Here is a 17,393-nt window from a genome sequence, read left to right as displayed (position 1 = left end):
TCCTTCAATTAATACGACTCCCATAAGCCTTAATATTTTTGGTTTATATTTAGTTTTGTTGCATTATTATAGTCATAATCTCACTTAAATTGGTTTGATATTGACATACAGATTGTGTTACAGATTAAGAAAAAGAAGCAAGTCATGGCTGAACGTTTCGTATATCAATATCACTACACAAACTGGCCAGATCATGGTACTCCTGATCACCCATTGCCAGTTCTCAGTTTTGTGAAGAAGTCATCAGCTGCCAGTCCTGTGGATGCTGGCCCAATCATTGTCCACTGCAGGTAGAATCCTACACAGGATAACTAACTAACTAGATGGCTTACCGAAACCGAAGGTTCATCACCGACCTCACCAATGCCCTCCACCGGACCTTGTCCTGGGCCAATAAAATTCAATCTCCTTCAACTCCTATCTCCCATAGATCCCGCCTGACATTATCCTCCCATCTACGTCTAGGTCTCCTCAGCGGTCTCTTCCCCTCAGGCTTCCCAACCAATACCCGGTGCACACCTCTTGTCCCATCCATGCGCGCTACATGCCCCGCCTATCTCATTCTTCTCGACGTAATCACACTGACAATACTGGGGCAGGAGTACAAATTTGTAAGTTCATCATTATGCAGTTTTCTCCATGCCCCATCGTATTCTCTCCTAGGCCCAAATATCCTCCTCAACACCCTATTCTCAAACACCTGCAATCTGTGTTCCTCCCTCTGAGTGAGAGATCATGTTTCGCACCCATACAAAACAACAGGCAAAATTATTGTTTTGTATGCTTTAATTTTCAGGTTCTTAGAAATCAGATGGGAAGACGAAATATTTTGAACTGTCCTACACAGGATAAAACACTTTAAATTAGTAATGTGCTTCCTCATTTTTAAAATTTATGTACGTGAAAAAAATTGTCTCTTTTTTAAATTGTACATAACTTATACTTATCGAGATATTTTAGTTTCAGGTATGGATTTATAAGTATTTGACTGTTCCATGAATCTATTTTTTAAAACAGAGTAATGGAATTAAAGAGATATAACTCTTATCACTGGCTGAGAATCTTTGTACTAATATATGAATATTACGAACAATACATGTTAATAAAGTACATGCAAGCATTAAGTATGGGACAGTATGTAGTATTTGACATTAATTTTGTTTTCAGTGCTGGTGTTGGCAGAACAGGTACCTATATAGTTCTAGACGCGATGTTAAAGCAAATCAGAAGCAAGGGAGAAGTGAACATTTTTGGATTTTTGCGCCATATTCGCACACAACGTAACTTCCTGGTCCAGACAGAGGAGCAGTATATATTCATCCATGACGCACTACTTGAAGCAATTGAGAGTGGCGAGACAAATATCAATCAAGCTTATCTTTCACGCTACATTCACAGTCTGCAAGCCAGCGATGCCCTCGAAGAAAAAACAGAACCGTGGAAAATGCTTGAGACCCAATTTAAGGTAAGTGGTTAGGAAACTAAATTATTCATAGGTGTTTTATATATGAAGACTGAAATTAATACACGAAGGAGAACTTGTATCTACGCAGACAAATATTATGGTAATTTCGTGTGTGATTCATAGGAGCAGATAGTGTGATGTTATGATTTATGTTTATTCTTAATCTTTGGTACTGCTGTAGGTTTCTGTTAAACCTTTATTAGGTACATAAATGATGTGAATATATTGGCCCCCCCCCCCCCTCTCTCTCTCTCATATTGTTATTTGTCTTTGAGGAATTAAAATTGTGATGTTATGTAATTCAAACAATTCCTCAGAATTGTAATACCACATAATGTAAGCATTTGTTTAGTATATTTTTGCTGCATAAACGTTATGGTTGCGTTATCTTTGTTACATAAATTAATAAACTAACTATTTGATAAAATTGTTGTGTCATAGTTGTTATTGTTGTCAATGGAATGATGGATTGAAAATAGTATTTACTTTAAAATGGTTATATAATTTTGTTATAGATAGGAGCATGCCTGATAGCAAGATATTGGTGCCTAGATTCTTCTTATTCTGATAGAAGAATTCCCCCCCCCCAGTCTTTCCATGAAAATGATGGCATTTATCTTTAATATATAAATAAAATAAGTTAATCTCTTTCCTTTTAGCTTGTAACATCATTCCAGCCAAAGGATTTTAACCTGATTTCTGCCAACAAACCGTGCAACCAACTGAAAAATCGTACATTAGATCTTTTACCGATAGAAAGTGGCAGGGTTCATCTAACTCCAAAACCTGGAGTTGATGGGAGTAACTACATAAATGCTACATGGTTTCAAGGTACAGTTTGTGGTGAAATGCCTTGTCATTTATAAGTTCAAATCAGTTAAATTTAATTTATTCAGCCAGCAATACAAATACAAAGCCAATAATACGTGGTTGAATTTCCCTGCTAAATGTATAATTAAAGTTTTTTATATTTTCCTAATTAATGTCTGTTTCACTCAACATTTAATTAGAAGTAATATAGAAAACAAAAATAAATATTTTTATCTCCTTTGTTATTACAGGTTTCCACAAGTTGCGAGAATTTATAATCACTCAGCATCCACTTGAAGCGACTGCACAAGATTTCTGGCAGATGGTTTGGGATCATAATGCGCAAACTATTGTCATGCTCTCCAGTTTAGATGACCAGGTTTGATAAAGCATATTTCTGAAACAGAATGACGTTGCCAGAATTCTGCTGGTTGTTTAGTCTCAGAACATTTATAGTATGCTTTATTCTTTCCAGGAATTTGGCATTTTCTGGCCAGTAGCACATGAAGAAATGGAAGCAGAAAATTTTAGAGTGAAATTTGTAGAGGAAGCTGATCATGGTGGCTACATTACACGTGATTTCACACTTCAGTCACTGCAGGATGACTATGAACTAGCAGTACACATGATACATTGTGCTAATTGGCCACACAGCTGTAGTCCCATCATTTCCTTGTTTGAACTCATCAACCTAGTCCAGGAATGGCATCTTGAATATCAAAATGGGCCCATTATAGTGATGGACAGGTAAAGTTTAATAATACAATTTAAGTATCATTTGCTAATGACGTATCTGTTCGTCATATATGCTTTAATCAAGTCACATTGAAGACTGTCTAATGCAGTGGTATTCATCCTTTTTTGTTCGCATACCCCCAGATATAATTTCTCTTCAACTTTGTACACCCAAAATTGTTGGTGTATAATTCAGGTTATACATAGTATATAATCTACATCTAAAATAAATTAAATAAATTACATTACTGATTATTCAGTGTTTATCATATTTTTTTTTATATTTCGTGTACCCCAGGTTGAATACCACTGGTCTAATGGTTTCTGGCTGTCTGGATTGTTTGATTTTTAGGCTTTGTCCATCATCTGATACATATTATACTATCACAGAACCATTCAGAATTTATTTCTCGTTGATTTAGTTTGCTGCTGTGTTAATAGTGAACCAAATTAATAAAATCCTCACACGCTATCAGCCATGTCAAATGGTAAAACCTTGCTAAGTTATTACCATTTGAAATGGCTGATAGCCCAAGAGAATTTTATTATTTCAGTATAAGTCATTCAACATTTGAACTTCAAAAGCCACTCAAATATTTTAGGTTCTGCCTTTTGTGTCCTCTCTAAAGGCGAGTATTAACAGATCTCTGTAACTCTTTTGCCTAGTTTGATACAGAACTTTATACACATATGCTTGCCTGCAGATTTTATAAAGACAATACTTGATAACATCACATCTGAATGACAAATCCTAGTTTTGAAATTAACAGTAAATTATTCCGAAGATTGTGTTGTAACTCTGTACTAACTATGTACTGTCATTTTCAATATAATTTGATTTTTATCAGCTGATTTTCAGATTGTGTTTAATAAGTAGACATGAAACAAGGTCAAATTTAAATTGTACCATTTTCACTCCATCATTAAATAACTTTTGACATACTAACTCAAAAACCATAAATAATATGATTGGTTTGTGAATGGGAATATTTTGTAGGTATGGAGGAACGGAAGCAGCCGTTTTCTGTTGTCTTACAACACTAAACAAGCAGCTAGAGTATGAAAATCATGTGGATGTATACATGTATGCCAAGCTGTATCATAACAAGCGTCCAGGGATCTGGAAGTGTCAGGTACGTGCAGTGCTTCTGTGAAATCAACCTTCCGCGTGGTCTTCAGGATCTGTTCTTTCTTTGGATCTATACCAAAGGGCCTGTTTCAGTATTTGTCCCACTTCCATCCTTTCTACATGTTCTAGCCAATCTCGTTTGTGTCTTCTTATTCTTTCATTAATTGAAAATACTCCAAAATCTTTTCTTATATCTTAATTCCTGATTTTGTTCAATCTAGTTCATCCCTTTACAGATCTTAAAAATCACATTAATGCTGTTTGTAATTTTTGTATGTCTCTTTTCCTCACTGTCCAACATTCATTTCCATATAGTACTGCACGAACAGCCATTACTTGATAAAATTTTATTTGTGTATCTTTCCGAGTTTTCCCTTCAAGTGTTTGCCTGATAGTGCCACACATATTTTCGAAGTTTTAATCTTGTTATCTATGTCTGTTTCCTCCAGTAATGTTATGTCATAGCCTAGATATTTAAAGTTTTATCATCTATTACAATTTTTGTTAAAACTGGATATTTCCCTTTAAAAGTCATTGTTTTAGTTTTATTTATTGATGTCTTCAAATTGTAGTTTTTGCTTATGTTATTTAAGGGGATTGCTTCTCGTCTTCCATTCTCGGATGACATCATCTAAGTAGATGTTGAATAAGGTTGGAGACAGACATACTCCATGGTTAATTTTAATATCTTTTGAATAACTTCCTTTTATATCTGAAATTATTGTAGTATTTTGGTATAGAGACCTAATGGCACTTATTAAATGTTGTGGGTAGCCTTACCTCTCCATAATTTGCCAGAGTGTTGCACAGTTTACTCTGTCAAAAGCCTTTTCATAGTCAATAAAAGCAATTTGTGTCTCAAGATTAAATTCCCTGTGTTTTTCTGTGATTTGACAAATGATAAAAATCGTCCCTTTCTAAAACCATTCTGTTCTTCCAACATTATGATATCTGAGATTTTCATAAGCCTCTTATTTAATATTTCTGCATATATTTTATAGCTAGTGGCTAGTAAACTAAAGCCCAGGTAGTTCTCACAGCTGTTCCTCTTCCCCTTTTTAAACAAAGGTATTATCGAGTTTGTAGTTTAGATGCGTCATGTTTGTGAAAGATATTATCTTTGCTTTCTGCTACGCAATAGGTATGATGCAGTATTTCTGACAAAAATTTAACAAATGAGGAAGTCTCAGTTTTTAGGGTATACCAGGGGCTATGCACTGTGATGTGTTAAATTTGGAGGTCCAGAAAAATACAACTAAAACTTACAGGTTTCATTTACACATACAGTTATGCAATCAAAATCAAATTTAGTTAAAGGGGGGGAAAGCACCAAATTGTAATGACTGCGAAAAATGCAGTTCAGAGAAACATTCCATAGACACATAAGTTCGGACAGACAGCACAGGAAGTATCTGGCTATGGTTCACAAATTCCTCAGTTTGACATATCCAAAGCTCATGTAGCTTAATTAGTTTTGTCTGTCTCTGTAGTTCCTTACTGCTTTGCTTCATCTTGAAGACAAATAATTGGAATTGTTTTGTTGTTGCAGGATGATTATCTCCTTCTCTACCGTGCCCTGGAGGCAGTGGCTAGCAGTGTGACAAACACGATCCCCCCTCCACCGCCTGCCCCCACGCCTGCCCCCCCAGATTTGTACCTTACAGCAAATGGTCACATCAATGGGTTTGTCGGCAATGGAAATGGGCCGGGCCAAGGAAACGGGAGTGTACGGGTGCCTCCAGAAGGCATGGAGGCAGGAATAGGTGGACGTGATGCACTTGCTTAAGGTGTTCTTGGGCAATGTGTTTTTTCTGGTGATATATTATAGGTTAATAGAAGACTTAATTCAGTGAGGGACAAAGACCATGTGTTAAAGCATGGCTATTTGCCAAAAAAATATTAATATAACAGTTTTTTAAAAAGTGTTCAGAATTTCTTGATGCCAGGAAGTCATGTGGACCATAAAGCATTATCTTACGTGACAAGTGCAGACATGTGGAAAGTTGACAACGATGTCAAAAATGGGTGATGTTTGGGAAGAAACCAAATATGTTGTTCAACAGAAATAGTTGTCCATTGGTGCATTTAACCTTAGTGTTGCATTTGTACGTATGTATATCTTTGTGTAGTCACTTTGGTTTTTGTGTTTTGGATGGCATTGTGTGTGATGTTGTGAATCTCTTAAGGGAATCCAGGTTTTCATACGTCCCATGATTTGACAATTAGGACACCTCCATCGCATACAAAAAATATATATATATCTATATATGAAACACACAATGTCTTTATGTTTTGTTAGTGTTGTCACAACTCATAATCTGTGCACTGGGTTGCGTGTACCGGTGAACTAGGTGTCTCACACCGACTGTACTTTATTAGTCATTTGTTGCAGTTAAAAAATCTTGTAGTTTCTAGTCCAGGAATGCTGGTGTGTGACAACGTTTTGGCTCAATAAAGGGGTGGAAGTGCTAAGGAGGGGAATGTGGGCCTGACTGGCTATGACAGCCGTGGAAATTGATGATGTAGCATCGTTTTCTCATGTTCATATTCAGATGTAAGTTAACCAACATCACTGTAGTCTTATGTTAGATGATTGACTACATAATTCCTTATCAGTAATGATTGGAGAACCAGAGATGTTTAGATGTAAACTTCTTACTTTCCACGAAATAAGAACATAATTTCATTTACTCAGTACAAAGTATGTGTGATTTATGTTTGCCTAGTATTCTTGTTCTTTCATTATGGTAGAATTTTTTCTTCGCTGTTTTCGATGGAACTGGAACCTGATCTTAACTTCATTTCCATTTGAATTAAGAGAGTACAAGTACAAATGCAGTCTGTATTCCATAGCGAGACTCGCATTCTGAACTAGCGACAGTCGAAGTGTAGTGGGAACACATTCTAAACGTACATCATTGTGAACCATCTCTTGAATCCTGCCTACATCTTAGCTCTGATATTAGAGTTTATTAAGCAATGTGACAAGATATCTTCACGTAACATATTTGATATACAGTTCATTGTATAAAAAGTACAATTCAGCTTTTTATATTGGTGTTAACAATCAAGTTGGGAAATGATACCAGGTCAGTGAATTTATTTTAGGAAGATGCATTTTTTTTGTCATTTTCCTTCTGAGTGTTTTATACTGTATATAGCTATGTACATACTGGTGGGTCTGAATGCTGCAGTTCCCAATGTCCAAGTGTTCCTAGAATGATCTGTTATAGTCTCACTACATGTTAAGAAAAGTGAATTCATTCCCCGTACATTTGTACAGCCGTTTAATGGTGTGTCAGTCGACTGTGACAGTGAACTTATTCCAATTTCAAGACATGCTAATATAATAAAAGGCTTTATTTGTCAAATAATCAGGGTTGTGTTCATCCTGTCTTGCTGTCTGTATCCTGTGTGTTCATATGTTCCATTCCTTAGTTCCTTTCAGATATAGATAGAGGTAAAGTTGCCCTTGTATGAACACCGTATCATGAAGGCATGTAAGATGTGTGGAGTGGAGCCATCAGCCATTTTACCCATGGGGAAATAGCAGTCCCCAATGGAATGGAAGCTGGCTGGGGTCCAGAATAGCACTTTTACTTATCTTTTGTAATTGCATCCTAGTACTGACAAGAAGAGTGAGACAGAAGTTTAAAAACAGTAAGTAGTTTGAAACCTTTATTTATCTTATCATTGTTATTTAAGCTCATAGATAAGTTTTGAGTAACTGGCTTGAAACACTTGTGTTGGTTGCTTTGCTGCTTAGTTCAAGCATGTTGGTGTACATAAGCCTTGCTGTCTTCACAGTAGTGGTGATTAAGTTTTTTCAGAAGGGAAATGAACCAGCTACATTTGGAATATATCAGAAACCTGGAAAGTGGTATTTCTTGAAATTAGCAGTATTTTTTGTAATGTTAAAGGCAAGGAAGGTAATGTTTATACATAAACATATGATTCATTTGATTTAATTAACAAGTATTTGTATGTGCCGTGCATGTCAAAGAAAATTAGCATCTCTCTGAGAAAGGCAGTAAAATCCTACACTGTGTACAAAAATAATATATAGATTATTATTACGTAACTGATCAGAAGATTCAGTATTTCCATTATACACAGTCCTGACTCGGTTCCATCTCCTCAGTGTTCTGATTGGTTTCCCCACGAAGTTCTGTACATACATTCCTCACCTCTGTTGTACTTAATACATGGCCTCATATTTCACTGACCTGACAATACTAGATAACCTTTGTAAATCATGGAGTTCCTATTATGTAATATCCTGCAGCAAGTAAACTGTGCAAGTGTAAGTAAAGTAAAGTTTGTCCCACTACGTGCAGTACAGGCGCTTGGGGTGAATGGAGGTATAGCTCCTCTCTTTCTTGACCTCAGCACTAGATGGGGGTTAGTGGTCAGCATTACGCCCCAGCCGGCTTTACCCCCGGGAAAGGACCCTGGTACCCATTGTAGAGGATGCTGGGAGGGCCCTAGAGGAAAAATCCTCTGCCCCCGTCGGAGATCAAACCCCAGTCGTACAGTCCATAGCCAGTCACTATACTGACTGAGCTATGCCAGCTCATATGCATAATGTAAAAAATATGATAATAAAACTGAGTGAAATCAGTCATCAGTGTTCTTACGAATGTTCAGTGACCAGGAGTAAATGAACTGACATAATGAAGTCCTCTTTATCTGAAATTCCCTTGCTCAGAAACAATGGTTCATGAAGAAACTTATGTTGCATTATCAGTTTGCTTCCGAAAACAAAGTTTTATTTGAAGGTCAAATCTTGTATTATTATTTTTGTTTCTATTTATTTTATTATATAATAAAGATGAAAGCCTTTGGATATATTGCACTTTGTAGTTTCATGGTAGTTATCATGTTTTGGGGGTTTGTACTGCCTCCATCATCAGGACACTGAGTTGCTTGGCTTTCTCAATTTGAAGGACAAACAGAAGTTTACAAAATGAAATTTCAGGTTCTCATGGCAGCAAGTATGAAGATAACAGTCTCATGGATTGCCCTTTTTTTACATCAAGATACTTCACTTAATCACTTTACAGGCAAACATATATATATATATATCTTTTCTAACAAGAAATTTTTGTGGTGTCTTACAAGGATTTATGTATGGCTGTAAGGCAGAATAAAGAATATGCCATATTATGAAGCTGTAGAATAAACATCTGGAATAGTTTTTAAGTGGCTTATTGTGAACTGAATATTGAGGTTTAAATCCCTGTCGGAGAAAGGGGTCCTCACAGGTGTTAGTTCATTCAGTACTGAATAGTATTTCCCTGGGGATAAAGCATACAACTCACAAGTATTTAGTGCCCACGGTCTACTTTTGCAACTCATATATACCTCTGTAGCATGACGCTTAGGTTCACAGGCAACTTTACATATGCTTTGCCTTTACAGAATAAGCAGAATTCTGAATGCAGTTGGAAATTACTTTAGTAATATGAATGGAAACTCGAGCATGGTAGCAATGAACACCATACAGCACCGTTTTATTCATTGCAGATTATCAATTTATTGCAATGGAAACAGGTTCGGGATTCAAGGGATGCAGGCTATGGCTTCAAGGCTCGATCTTCACCAGAAGATATGGATAAACAGCAGCCATTAGCTGACCATCCGAAGGTAAAAAGAAGAGTAGTTGTAGATAACTCAAAATTGGTTACAAGGAATATGAACCAGTGAATTATTCCTACATGTGGCAGCTTCAACAGAACTGACCACATCAGGTTAGAAATCAATCGCTTTAAATTGTGTGTGTTTCATAATATAATGTTTTTCCAGTTTTTCTGTCTCCATTTTTCCAACTCTGGTCTGGTTATAGATGGATGTAACTGATTTTTTATGACACATAGATTGACCAGTGTCCACTGCTATTTATTTTTGTGACAGCTATTTAATGCATGAAGCAATCATCACTTTTCTCCATGTGATGTCATATTTTGCTGCATTACAGTATCTGGTTTTTGGCTGACGAATGCATATTCATAAGGTTGTCATGTTAAGCAATTCAATTGTTACAGTGCAGTTTCTTTTTAAGAGAAACCCAAATGGAGAACAGGCATTGTCAATCATATTACATAAAATGATCAGAAAGGTGTTCACAATTTTCAGGTTGTGTTGATACAAAAATGTTCTATCTCCAGATGGAAAAGTAAACATACAGCAATTCATGCTGGCTGCTTACTTCCTCTAGTAATTCTTTGAAAAGTTCCTTGAATTCAGTTAATGTGAATGTCATACGAGAGGAGGTCATGTCAGTGCCAGTATTACTGCCATCTGAAGTTGTGATTTGAAAGCATAACCAGCATCATTCAAGAGATATTTATGAAGTTATGCAACAGATAAATCTTAAAAATATTATTTATTTCTTACCGCCTTCCTTCTTGTCTTACCGATGTGCATGTGTGTGAGTACGCATGTGCAGAGGTACTAACAGGGTAGCTATTAAAACATCTAGGGTTGAGGATCTTAACCTTAAATTTCAAATTTTTTTACTTTAAAATTTGATATTTACTTTCAATAGGCGAGGCCATATTTGGGTCTCTTTCATAAATTACATAGGAGTCTAATAGTGAAATATATTTCAACTTTTCCAGTAATAGTAGCTTAATATCGTAAAATCTTGTTTCACTATGCAAGAAAATTCGTACTTCAGCAAAATTGTAAATAAAATGTAAAGCAGAATTAATTGTCTGTTAACATCCATCAATAGGCAATTGATGCTTCATACTTCAATGCAGCAAGCTCTGATGGATACCACCTGGTTGTTGGAACTGCCCGTCGACCACGTGGTGTTGTAAATGGCTTCATGTATTTAAGGGTGAGTGAAATACAGAAGTTTTATAATTTGTTCTTATTAAAACATTTTTTCCTGGCTCTCTGTTCTCATTTTGTGTAATGACACTATCTCAGCTGCATGGTTTGTATAGCCTAGAAACAGAATGACTGAATAATGAACTGGGAAGAATGTACGTGGAAGTGGTCATGGCCTGTTTTGAAGTAATATATTAGCATTTACTTGGATTTATTGCAAAAAAATCCTCAGTTAAGAAAGTCAGTTACTGGAGGAAGGACTCAAACCCAGAACTTGCGGAATATAAAGCAGTATTAATCACAAACACTGCATTTGGTCTTTCTGATTCCTTGGTTTTCTCAATACTGAGAAACACTTCATAGATTCTTAAGCCAGTTTTTATATTAGTATTTTGAGACTAGCACATTGCAGAACCTTCAAAGTGTGGGATGTATGGGGATGAACAGGACAAGTGGTAGTGATGAAAAATATACAGAAATGTCCATGCCCTAGACAGTATTTGAATCAATGACCCCAAAATTTGATTTTCCCAAGGCCATATTTATCTCATAAGCCATTAGTATCAGAGTAGCATACAGATTGGTCGAGGGGGAGAGGTCAGACTAAGACAGGTACCCTGGTCCTCCAGGTTGGGGGTTGGTCGCAAGGCTAACAACCTTGCACGGTAAAAAGGAAGATGTTTTGAAACCTCAATCAAAGCCTCGGACAGACGGACCTAACAGAGTACCAAATGGAAGAGGAGAATTGAGGAGGCCATAGAAGAAGGAGTATACATCTGACTTAAAATGTGTAACATTTACATTTGATGCATGGAATTTAGAGGTTGGATTCATAATTTATTTCATGAATCCCTGTGTGGAAAGTTTACAGAATTAAACTTGTAACATCAGTTATTTAATTTGTAACAGGTACCTGATATTAGTGTAAATGAATCTCAAATTTCTTGTTATTTCCAAAGTAAACAGTTGATTGTTAAAACCATTTATTGTATTGTATTTGTTACAGGTGCCTGATATTGGACTACTCATGACACCCAAAGTTCCAGATACACTTACATTTCGCACTGAAGAGGATGGAGAGTACTATGGTGCAGAAGGTATTCAGATTAAACCTCTGAAACCTATGAAGTCCTGGAGCATAAAATATGATGGCAAAATGAAGTAAGTGATTATGAGCAATGTCAGAGCTTAATAGAAAAAATATTGAAGCAGACAGTCTAGCCACACGTTCACATTATCCTTCGTCATTCAGGAATCAGTTTTAACCTCCATCATCCTTAAACAGCAATGAATAACCAATTTGTAACTAGGTAGATTAAACCCAGCAGTTAGTCAATTGTAAGGTATGCAGTATTTTAATGTTTTATCTCTTAAATGTACCTTCAGTATAAAGAATCAGTTGTTTATAAACAATTGAAATGTGTGTGTGTATAGTATGAGGAAAGAAAGCTATTAGACATTAGAATTGTTTAAATTAATTATAAATATCAAATGACAGTTTGTAAAAAGTTGCTTATGATAATACCTTGTCAGCCATTTCATTGTTGTTGTTTTTTGCATCCCTCACCACCCGTCACTTATTCTTTGCACCATCACAAAAGTAATACTGGGATACTGGGAACGACCCGTTCTTCAAGTGCCTGAGCACTGCGGGTCCCAAATTTTCGTTGGCTCGATCTATGGACATTCGGTAGGACTCCTTGGACGAGGGATAGGCCCGTCACAAGGCCTCTACCTGTACACAGGACAGCACAACACACAAAATGCGGACAAACGTCCATGGTTTGAGTTGGATTCGAACCCGCGGTCCCAGTGACCAAGCGGCACAAGGTCCACACCTCAGACCGCGTGGCCACTGCGTACCCCCACAAAAGTAATTGCAAAGATAAACAAAATTACAGTATCTGTGACTATATCTATTGTAACTAAAATGTTAGTGTCTTTGTTTCTTTGACATCTTTTTCATTAGGGCTGTGCCAATAGATGGAAAATGTACCCCTACCCCTCAGTATCTGTGTTGGCCAATTTCTTTTATGGTATCTTTCATGTTGGTCAATACATGGACCTCTCATCAGTTATTAAACAGAGATTAAAATTTCAATACAGGTTGCATGGAAACCCAGAGAAGTTATATGATGTGGCACTACATATAGAATTTACTTCATCGTTACCATATTTTGACTATGATACAGATATGGATGCACTTCCTGTGGCTAGAGCTATAGCACTAGAACCATGGAACCGGGAATATTTCAACACTCTCAAAGAGTAAGTCAGTGGATTTACATTTGTTTTAAATTCTAAATGTGTTTTAAAATTGTTATATGTATGCTGGCTGTAGCATAGCTACTGGTAGGGCCTCCCTAGCCAGATTGGTCGAGGGGGAGAGGTCATACTAAGACAGGTACCCTGGTCCTCTAGGTTGGGGGTTGGTCGCAAGGCTAACAACCTTGCACCGTAAAAAGGAAGATATTTCGAAACCTCAATCAAAGCCTCGGATAGACGGACCTAACAGAGGACCGAATGGAAGAGGAGAATTGAGGAGGCCATGGACCGAATATGGACCAGAGAGCTGTAGAAGAAGAAGAAGAAGATATGTAAAAACCTGTGATTTCTGTGGCAATATTATTTCCCATTTATGGTCGCTACATAGAGTTCTGCACGTGGAATTGGCACGTCTCCCTAATGTTACAGTGCAACTGGCTGTTATGGTCAGATCAGACAATTTTCTTGACCTCTTATGTGACATTAGTTAATAGGGGTAAATGCATCATTAAGTTACCACATTGTAAGCTATTAATTCTAAATCAACAACAAATTATCCAAATGCTTGAACACATTACTTCATAACTTTGGCTCTAGAAGATGGTGAATGGTCAGCAAATAGTTGCAACATGAATGTGAAAGTGTAGGAGATGTTGAATCTTTTCAGAACACTGTAAAGATTAGATGCTTGAGGATAAGCTGTTTAGTGAAAAACTTACTGTGAAGGAGTTAACAATTCTCTGCCATATGAAAAATTAGTTGTTTGTTTCCCCCTTCAGATTTCATCAGTCCCACTACGAGCAATATGGGTCTCTTAAAGGTCATGTAGAGATCAATGGTAACAAGTATCCAGTCCATCTTGATGGATTCAGGGACCACAGTTATGGACACAAGCGTGAATGGTGCAATTTCCATCGTTACGCTCTTCATTTTATTACTTTGGAAAATGGAGCAAGAATTAATGCCAGTGTTGTATGTGTACCACTGGTTTTTTCAAGGTAAATATGATGCTTCTATAAACAATAGTAAATGCATGGTTTGAATTCATATTAGAGGTAATTTACTTCTTATATCTACTAACATTAATATTATTTATACTGGTGGGCTAGTGGTTAGCATGCTTGCTACTGGACCCAAGGTTCGCGGGTTCAATCCCGGCCAAGGTCGATGGATTTTTAAGGGTGATAAAAATCCGTAGCACAACTTTCTTAGGAGGGGGAAGTAAAGCCGGCGGTCCCTTGTCGTAGATGTAAAAGAACCTTGGGAGCATGATACGAGATGTTTCGAAAGCAAAATTCAGCAGCCATTTCTCACCCAAGTCTCTCCTGATTCACTGCTTCACTGCTAGATGGCTCTGGCAGTCAAATCAGGATTGAGTAGAAATTGTGCAGTCAGTGGGCTGGTCACTCACTACTCTTAAGTGCACTCTTTAAAGACTTAGGAGTTACAGGAACTAAGTTAAGTATAGTTTGCTGATGACATATTATATGAAATAAAAAAATGAGTACACATGGCCGTTTGTTTCTAAAGTCCATGTATAAACCTTCTGTCTCTGGTATCTTTTAAGTGGTCACTTTCCAAGAGATTTGCCTATTGACATTCTGTATGTCTTGTTTGTTGTGACTTCCTAGTTTGTGCTTAAAATTAAAAAAAGGAGTTAATAAACTGCCCTGCCAGGAAATTATGAATCCTATTACACATGACAGTAATCTTCAGCTTCATCATATCTGTCCAAAATATCTATTTGTAGTAACTTACATGCAATTTAACTGGTGACACAGTAGCTTCTTCTATGGCTTTCCGGTTTGTATTCGGTCCATGACCTCCTCAATTCTCCTCTTCCATTCGGTCCTCTGTTAGGTCCGTTTATCCGAGGCTTTGATTGAGGTTTCGAAACATCTTCCTTTTTACGGTGCAAGGTTGTTAGCCTTGCGACCAACCCCCAACCTGGAGGACCAGGGTACCTGTCTTAGTCTGACCTCTCCCCCTCGACCAATCTGGCTAGGGAGGTCCTACCAGTAGCTATGCTACTGCCAGCTACCATTACATAATTAACCCGAGGTTAAAGTCCAGCCAGCAACAACCCCATAGCATGAGGGTTTAAATCTCCTATTCCTCCATGATAAAGGATAATAAATTGTCATCAAGTGTTAATCGCTTGTAGTCATTTATAACCACACTGCCTGTAAGTTGCTAAGAAAGGATGAATGTGGCCTACATCTTAAAATGTTTTCAGAACTTTGTTCTAAAGTTTATAAGCAAAAATATGAATTAATTTTCCATGCAGACTGGAGTTGGGGTACATGTACAAGCCAGATGGCACTCTTGTGCCAATTCAGTGGTGCGACTTAAAACTTGAACGTCATGGTGAGAATGGAAGACCTCCTCTTGACTATAGCTTCTTCTTTCAAGCTGGTAAGTTTCTTTCTAGTGTAACTTCATTAAATAATATATGTGAGAGATTCAGTATACAGGGTTTTTGACATGTGAAATGTACATTGGTGAGTAATTGCCCTGAGGAATGTTAAAATATCTGGAAACAAATGAGTGGAGGGAAAAGTTTTTATGCATATGTAACTCAGCATAAAATAAGATATAGCCCATAAAAAAATAATAAAAACACCTGTACACAATTAGTAATATTAGTATTGGGACAGGAAGGGTTTGATATACCCATTTATAACACAGCTGACAAAGAGCTCTGTAAAAATGTTTCGTGTGATGACCCATAGATGAGTGAACACATCATCGAAGAAGAAGATAATAATATTGTTTTTGCAAAAATCATCAACTTTTGATATCTGACGATAATCAGGGAACCATTTAAACTCTGTTGTATGTAACAAGCGGAAGTTATCAGCTGTGAATCTTAGTGAACTGCACTTATTTTCTCATTGAAGTTTATTTTGACTGTCCTGATATTTTAAAAAAAGGGGTCTGAAACTGGCTGCTTCTTATACGTATTAGTCAATTTCAGTGATTAAAGACATACATAGTGAGTAAAGAGGATTTGGGGGGGGTTAATTCCAGAATTTGCAACGAGAGATTGAGATGAGGCATGTACCTGTTGAATAAAAGTGTAGACTTTTATCACCACATCACTCTGCTCACTGTGTTGAAGCTGAAGTTATTCAACTGAATTCAGTGAGGTTAGGTTAGGTTAGGTTAGTTTTTGATTATTATGATTTTACGGTATTTTAGTTGAACATATATAACAAATGTGAGATAATGTGTAACTATTCGAAGATTGAATTAGTATTTTTATGGTTTGACTTTGGTTATTAAAACTGAAGAAGGATTCAAATTAGGGTTTTAATGTTGTTGGTATTATTGTGTTTTTCTTTTCCGCAGGTGGTGAAAAGTATCACGTTCAAGTTAATGCTATAGAGTCTACAGAGTTCTTTATGGGCTGGGAATGGGAAGCACGTATAATTGAACATATGGCACGCTTCACAGTTAATGGCATTGTAGGCTGGGGAGCTGCTGAGTGGGAATATCGTCACTTGGGTGGACGTCCAAGTGCCATTGCTGCTAGTGATCCGCCTTACACTCAACACATTTGTAAGGGTTGATATTGAAATTCTTGCGGCAGGAGTAATGTAAATTTCTGGGGATTATTTGATTATTAACATTGGCTGTTTTAAAGATATATCACGAGTTATGGTTTTTGTGTTATTCGGATCATTGTCTTGCAGAGATACGTCTTTCATCTATGGCATTTATGTTCAACAGCTACCAAGTTTTACATGCAAAAAATCTTCATACGTCAGGGAATTTTATTATTTTTTCTACTTTTTAAATAGTTTCTTGACATATGAAAAATATGATTGAGGTCTTAACATCTTGATTTAATAACAACAGAAACCCCCCGTCCCCCCAACTTATTTTCGTTAAGCAGCCGAGTATGAATTACACTTGTACAACGAAAGACTCGAAACAATGAGGTTTGATTATAATGGTGTTCCTTGTATAAACTATTTATTATGGTTTTAATTGTTCTACATTTTCGTGTCACAGACATTCATAATCAATCTGAGATACAATAGAATTACAAATAAATTAAACGTGATTAAAGTCGGCCCGTGCCGTGATGTTTCCTTTTCTCATGTCTGACCTATCCCTACCTCCTGTATTGCCATGGGTGGAAATAAA

At 36.8% G+C, this 17,393-nt stretch overlaps 2 protein-coding genes across 7 annotated transcripts in view; both read left to right on the top strand.

Annotated features, from left to right (window-relative positions):
• Ptp99A (Protein tyrosine phosphatase 99A) overlaps positions 1 to 7,513 on the top strand; it is a 726,502-nt gene extending 718,989 nt beyond the window's left edge. For all 6 annotated transcript variants that reach the window (XM_022062028.2, XM_022062027.2, XM_022062032.2 and 3 more), the window contains 7 exons: positions 124 to 290; positions 1,168 to 1,465; positions 2,125 to 2,296; positions 2,527 to 2,654; positions 2,751 to 3,022; positions 4,008 to 4,143; positions 5,689 to 7,513. In XM_022062028.2, the coding sequence (XP_021917720.1) occupies positions 124 to 290; positions 1,168 to 1,465; positions 2,125 to 2,296; positions 2,527 to 2,654; positions 2,751 to 3,022; positions 4,008 to 4,143; positions 5,689 to 5,925 (1,410 nt within the window). In that variant the 3' untranslated portion in view covers positions 5,926 to 7,513. The remainder of the gene's footprint in view (positions 1 to 123; positions 291 to 1,167; positions 1,466 to 2,124; positions 2,297 to 2,526; positions 2,655 to 2,750; positions 3,023 to 4,007; positions 4,144 to 5,688) is intronic.
• A 328-nt stretch (positions 7,514 to 7,841) lies between these two features.
• On the top strand, positions 7,842 to 17,315 carry LOC110828890 (uncharacterized). The gene is made up of 8 exons (XM_022062035.2): positions 7,842 to 8,068; positions 9,666 to 9,785; positions 10,876 to 10,983; positions 11,983 to 12,137; positions 13,083 to 13,244; positions 14,021 to 14,239; positions 15,529 to 15,656; positions 16,593 to 17,315. The coding sequence occupies exons 1-8, from the start codon at positions 7,913 to 7,915 to the stop codon at positions 16,811 to 16,813; spliced, it is 1,269 nt and encodes a 422-aa protein (XP_021917727.1). The 5' UTR covers positions 7,842 to 7,912; the 3' UTR covers positions 16,814 to 17,315.
• Positions 17,316 to 17,393: the final 78 nt, after the last annotated feature.

This window comes from Zootermopsis nevadensis, unplaced genomic scaffold (genome assembly GCF_977971745.1).
Source record: "Zootermopsis nevadensis isolate Lab colony 2312 unplaced genomic scaffold, Znev_1.0 Znev_ptg000025l, whole genome shotgun sequence".
Lineage (NCBI taxonomy): Eukaryota > Metazoa > Arthropoda > Insecta > Blattodea > Termopsidae > Zootermopsis > Zootermopsis nevadensis.
This window is presented reverse-complemented; position numbering and strand designations above follow the sequence as displayed.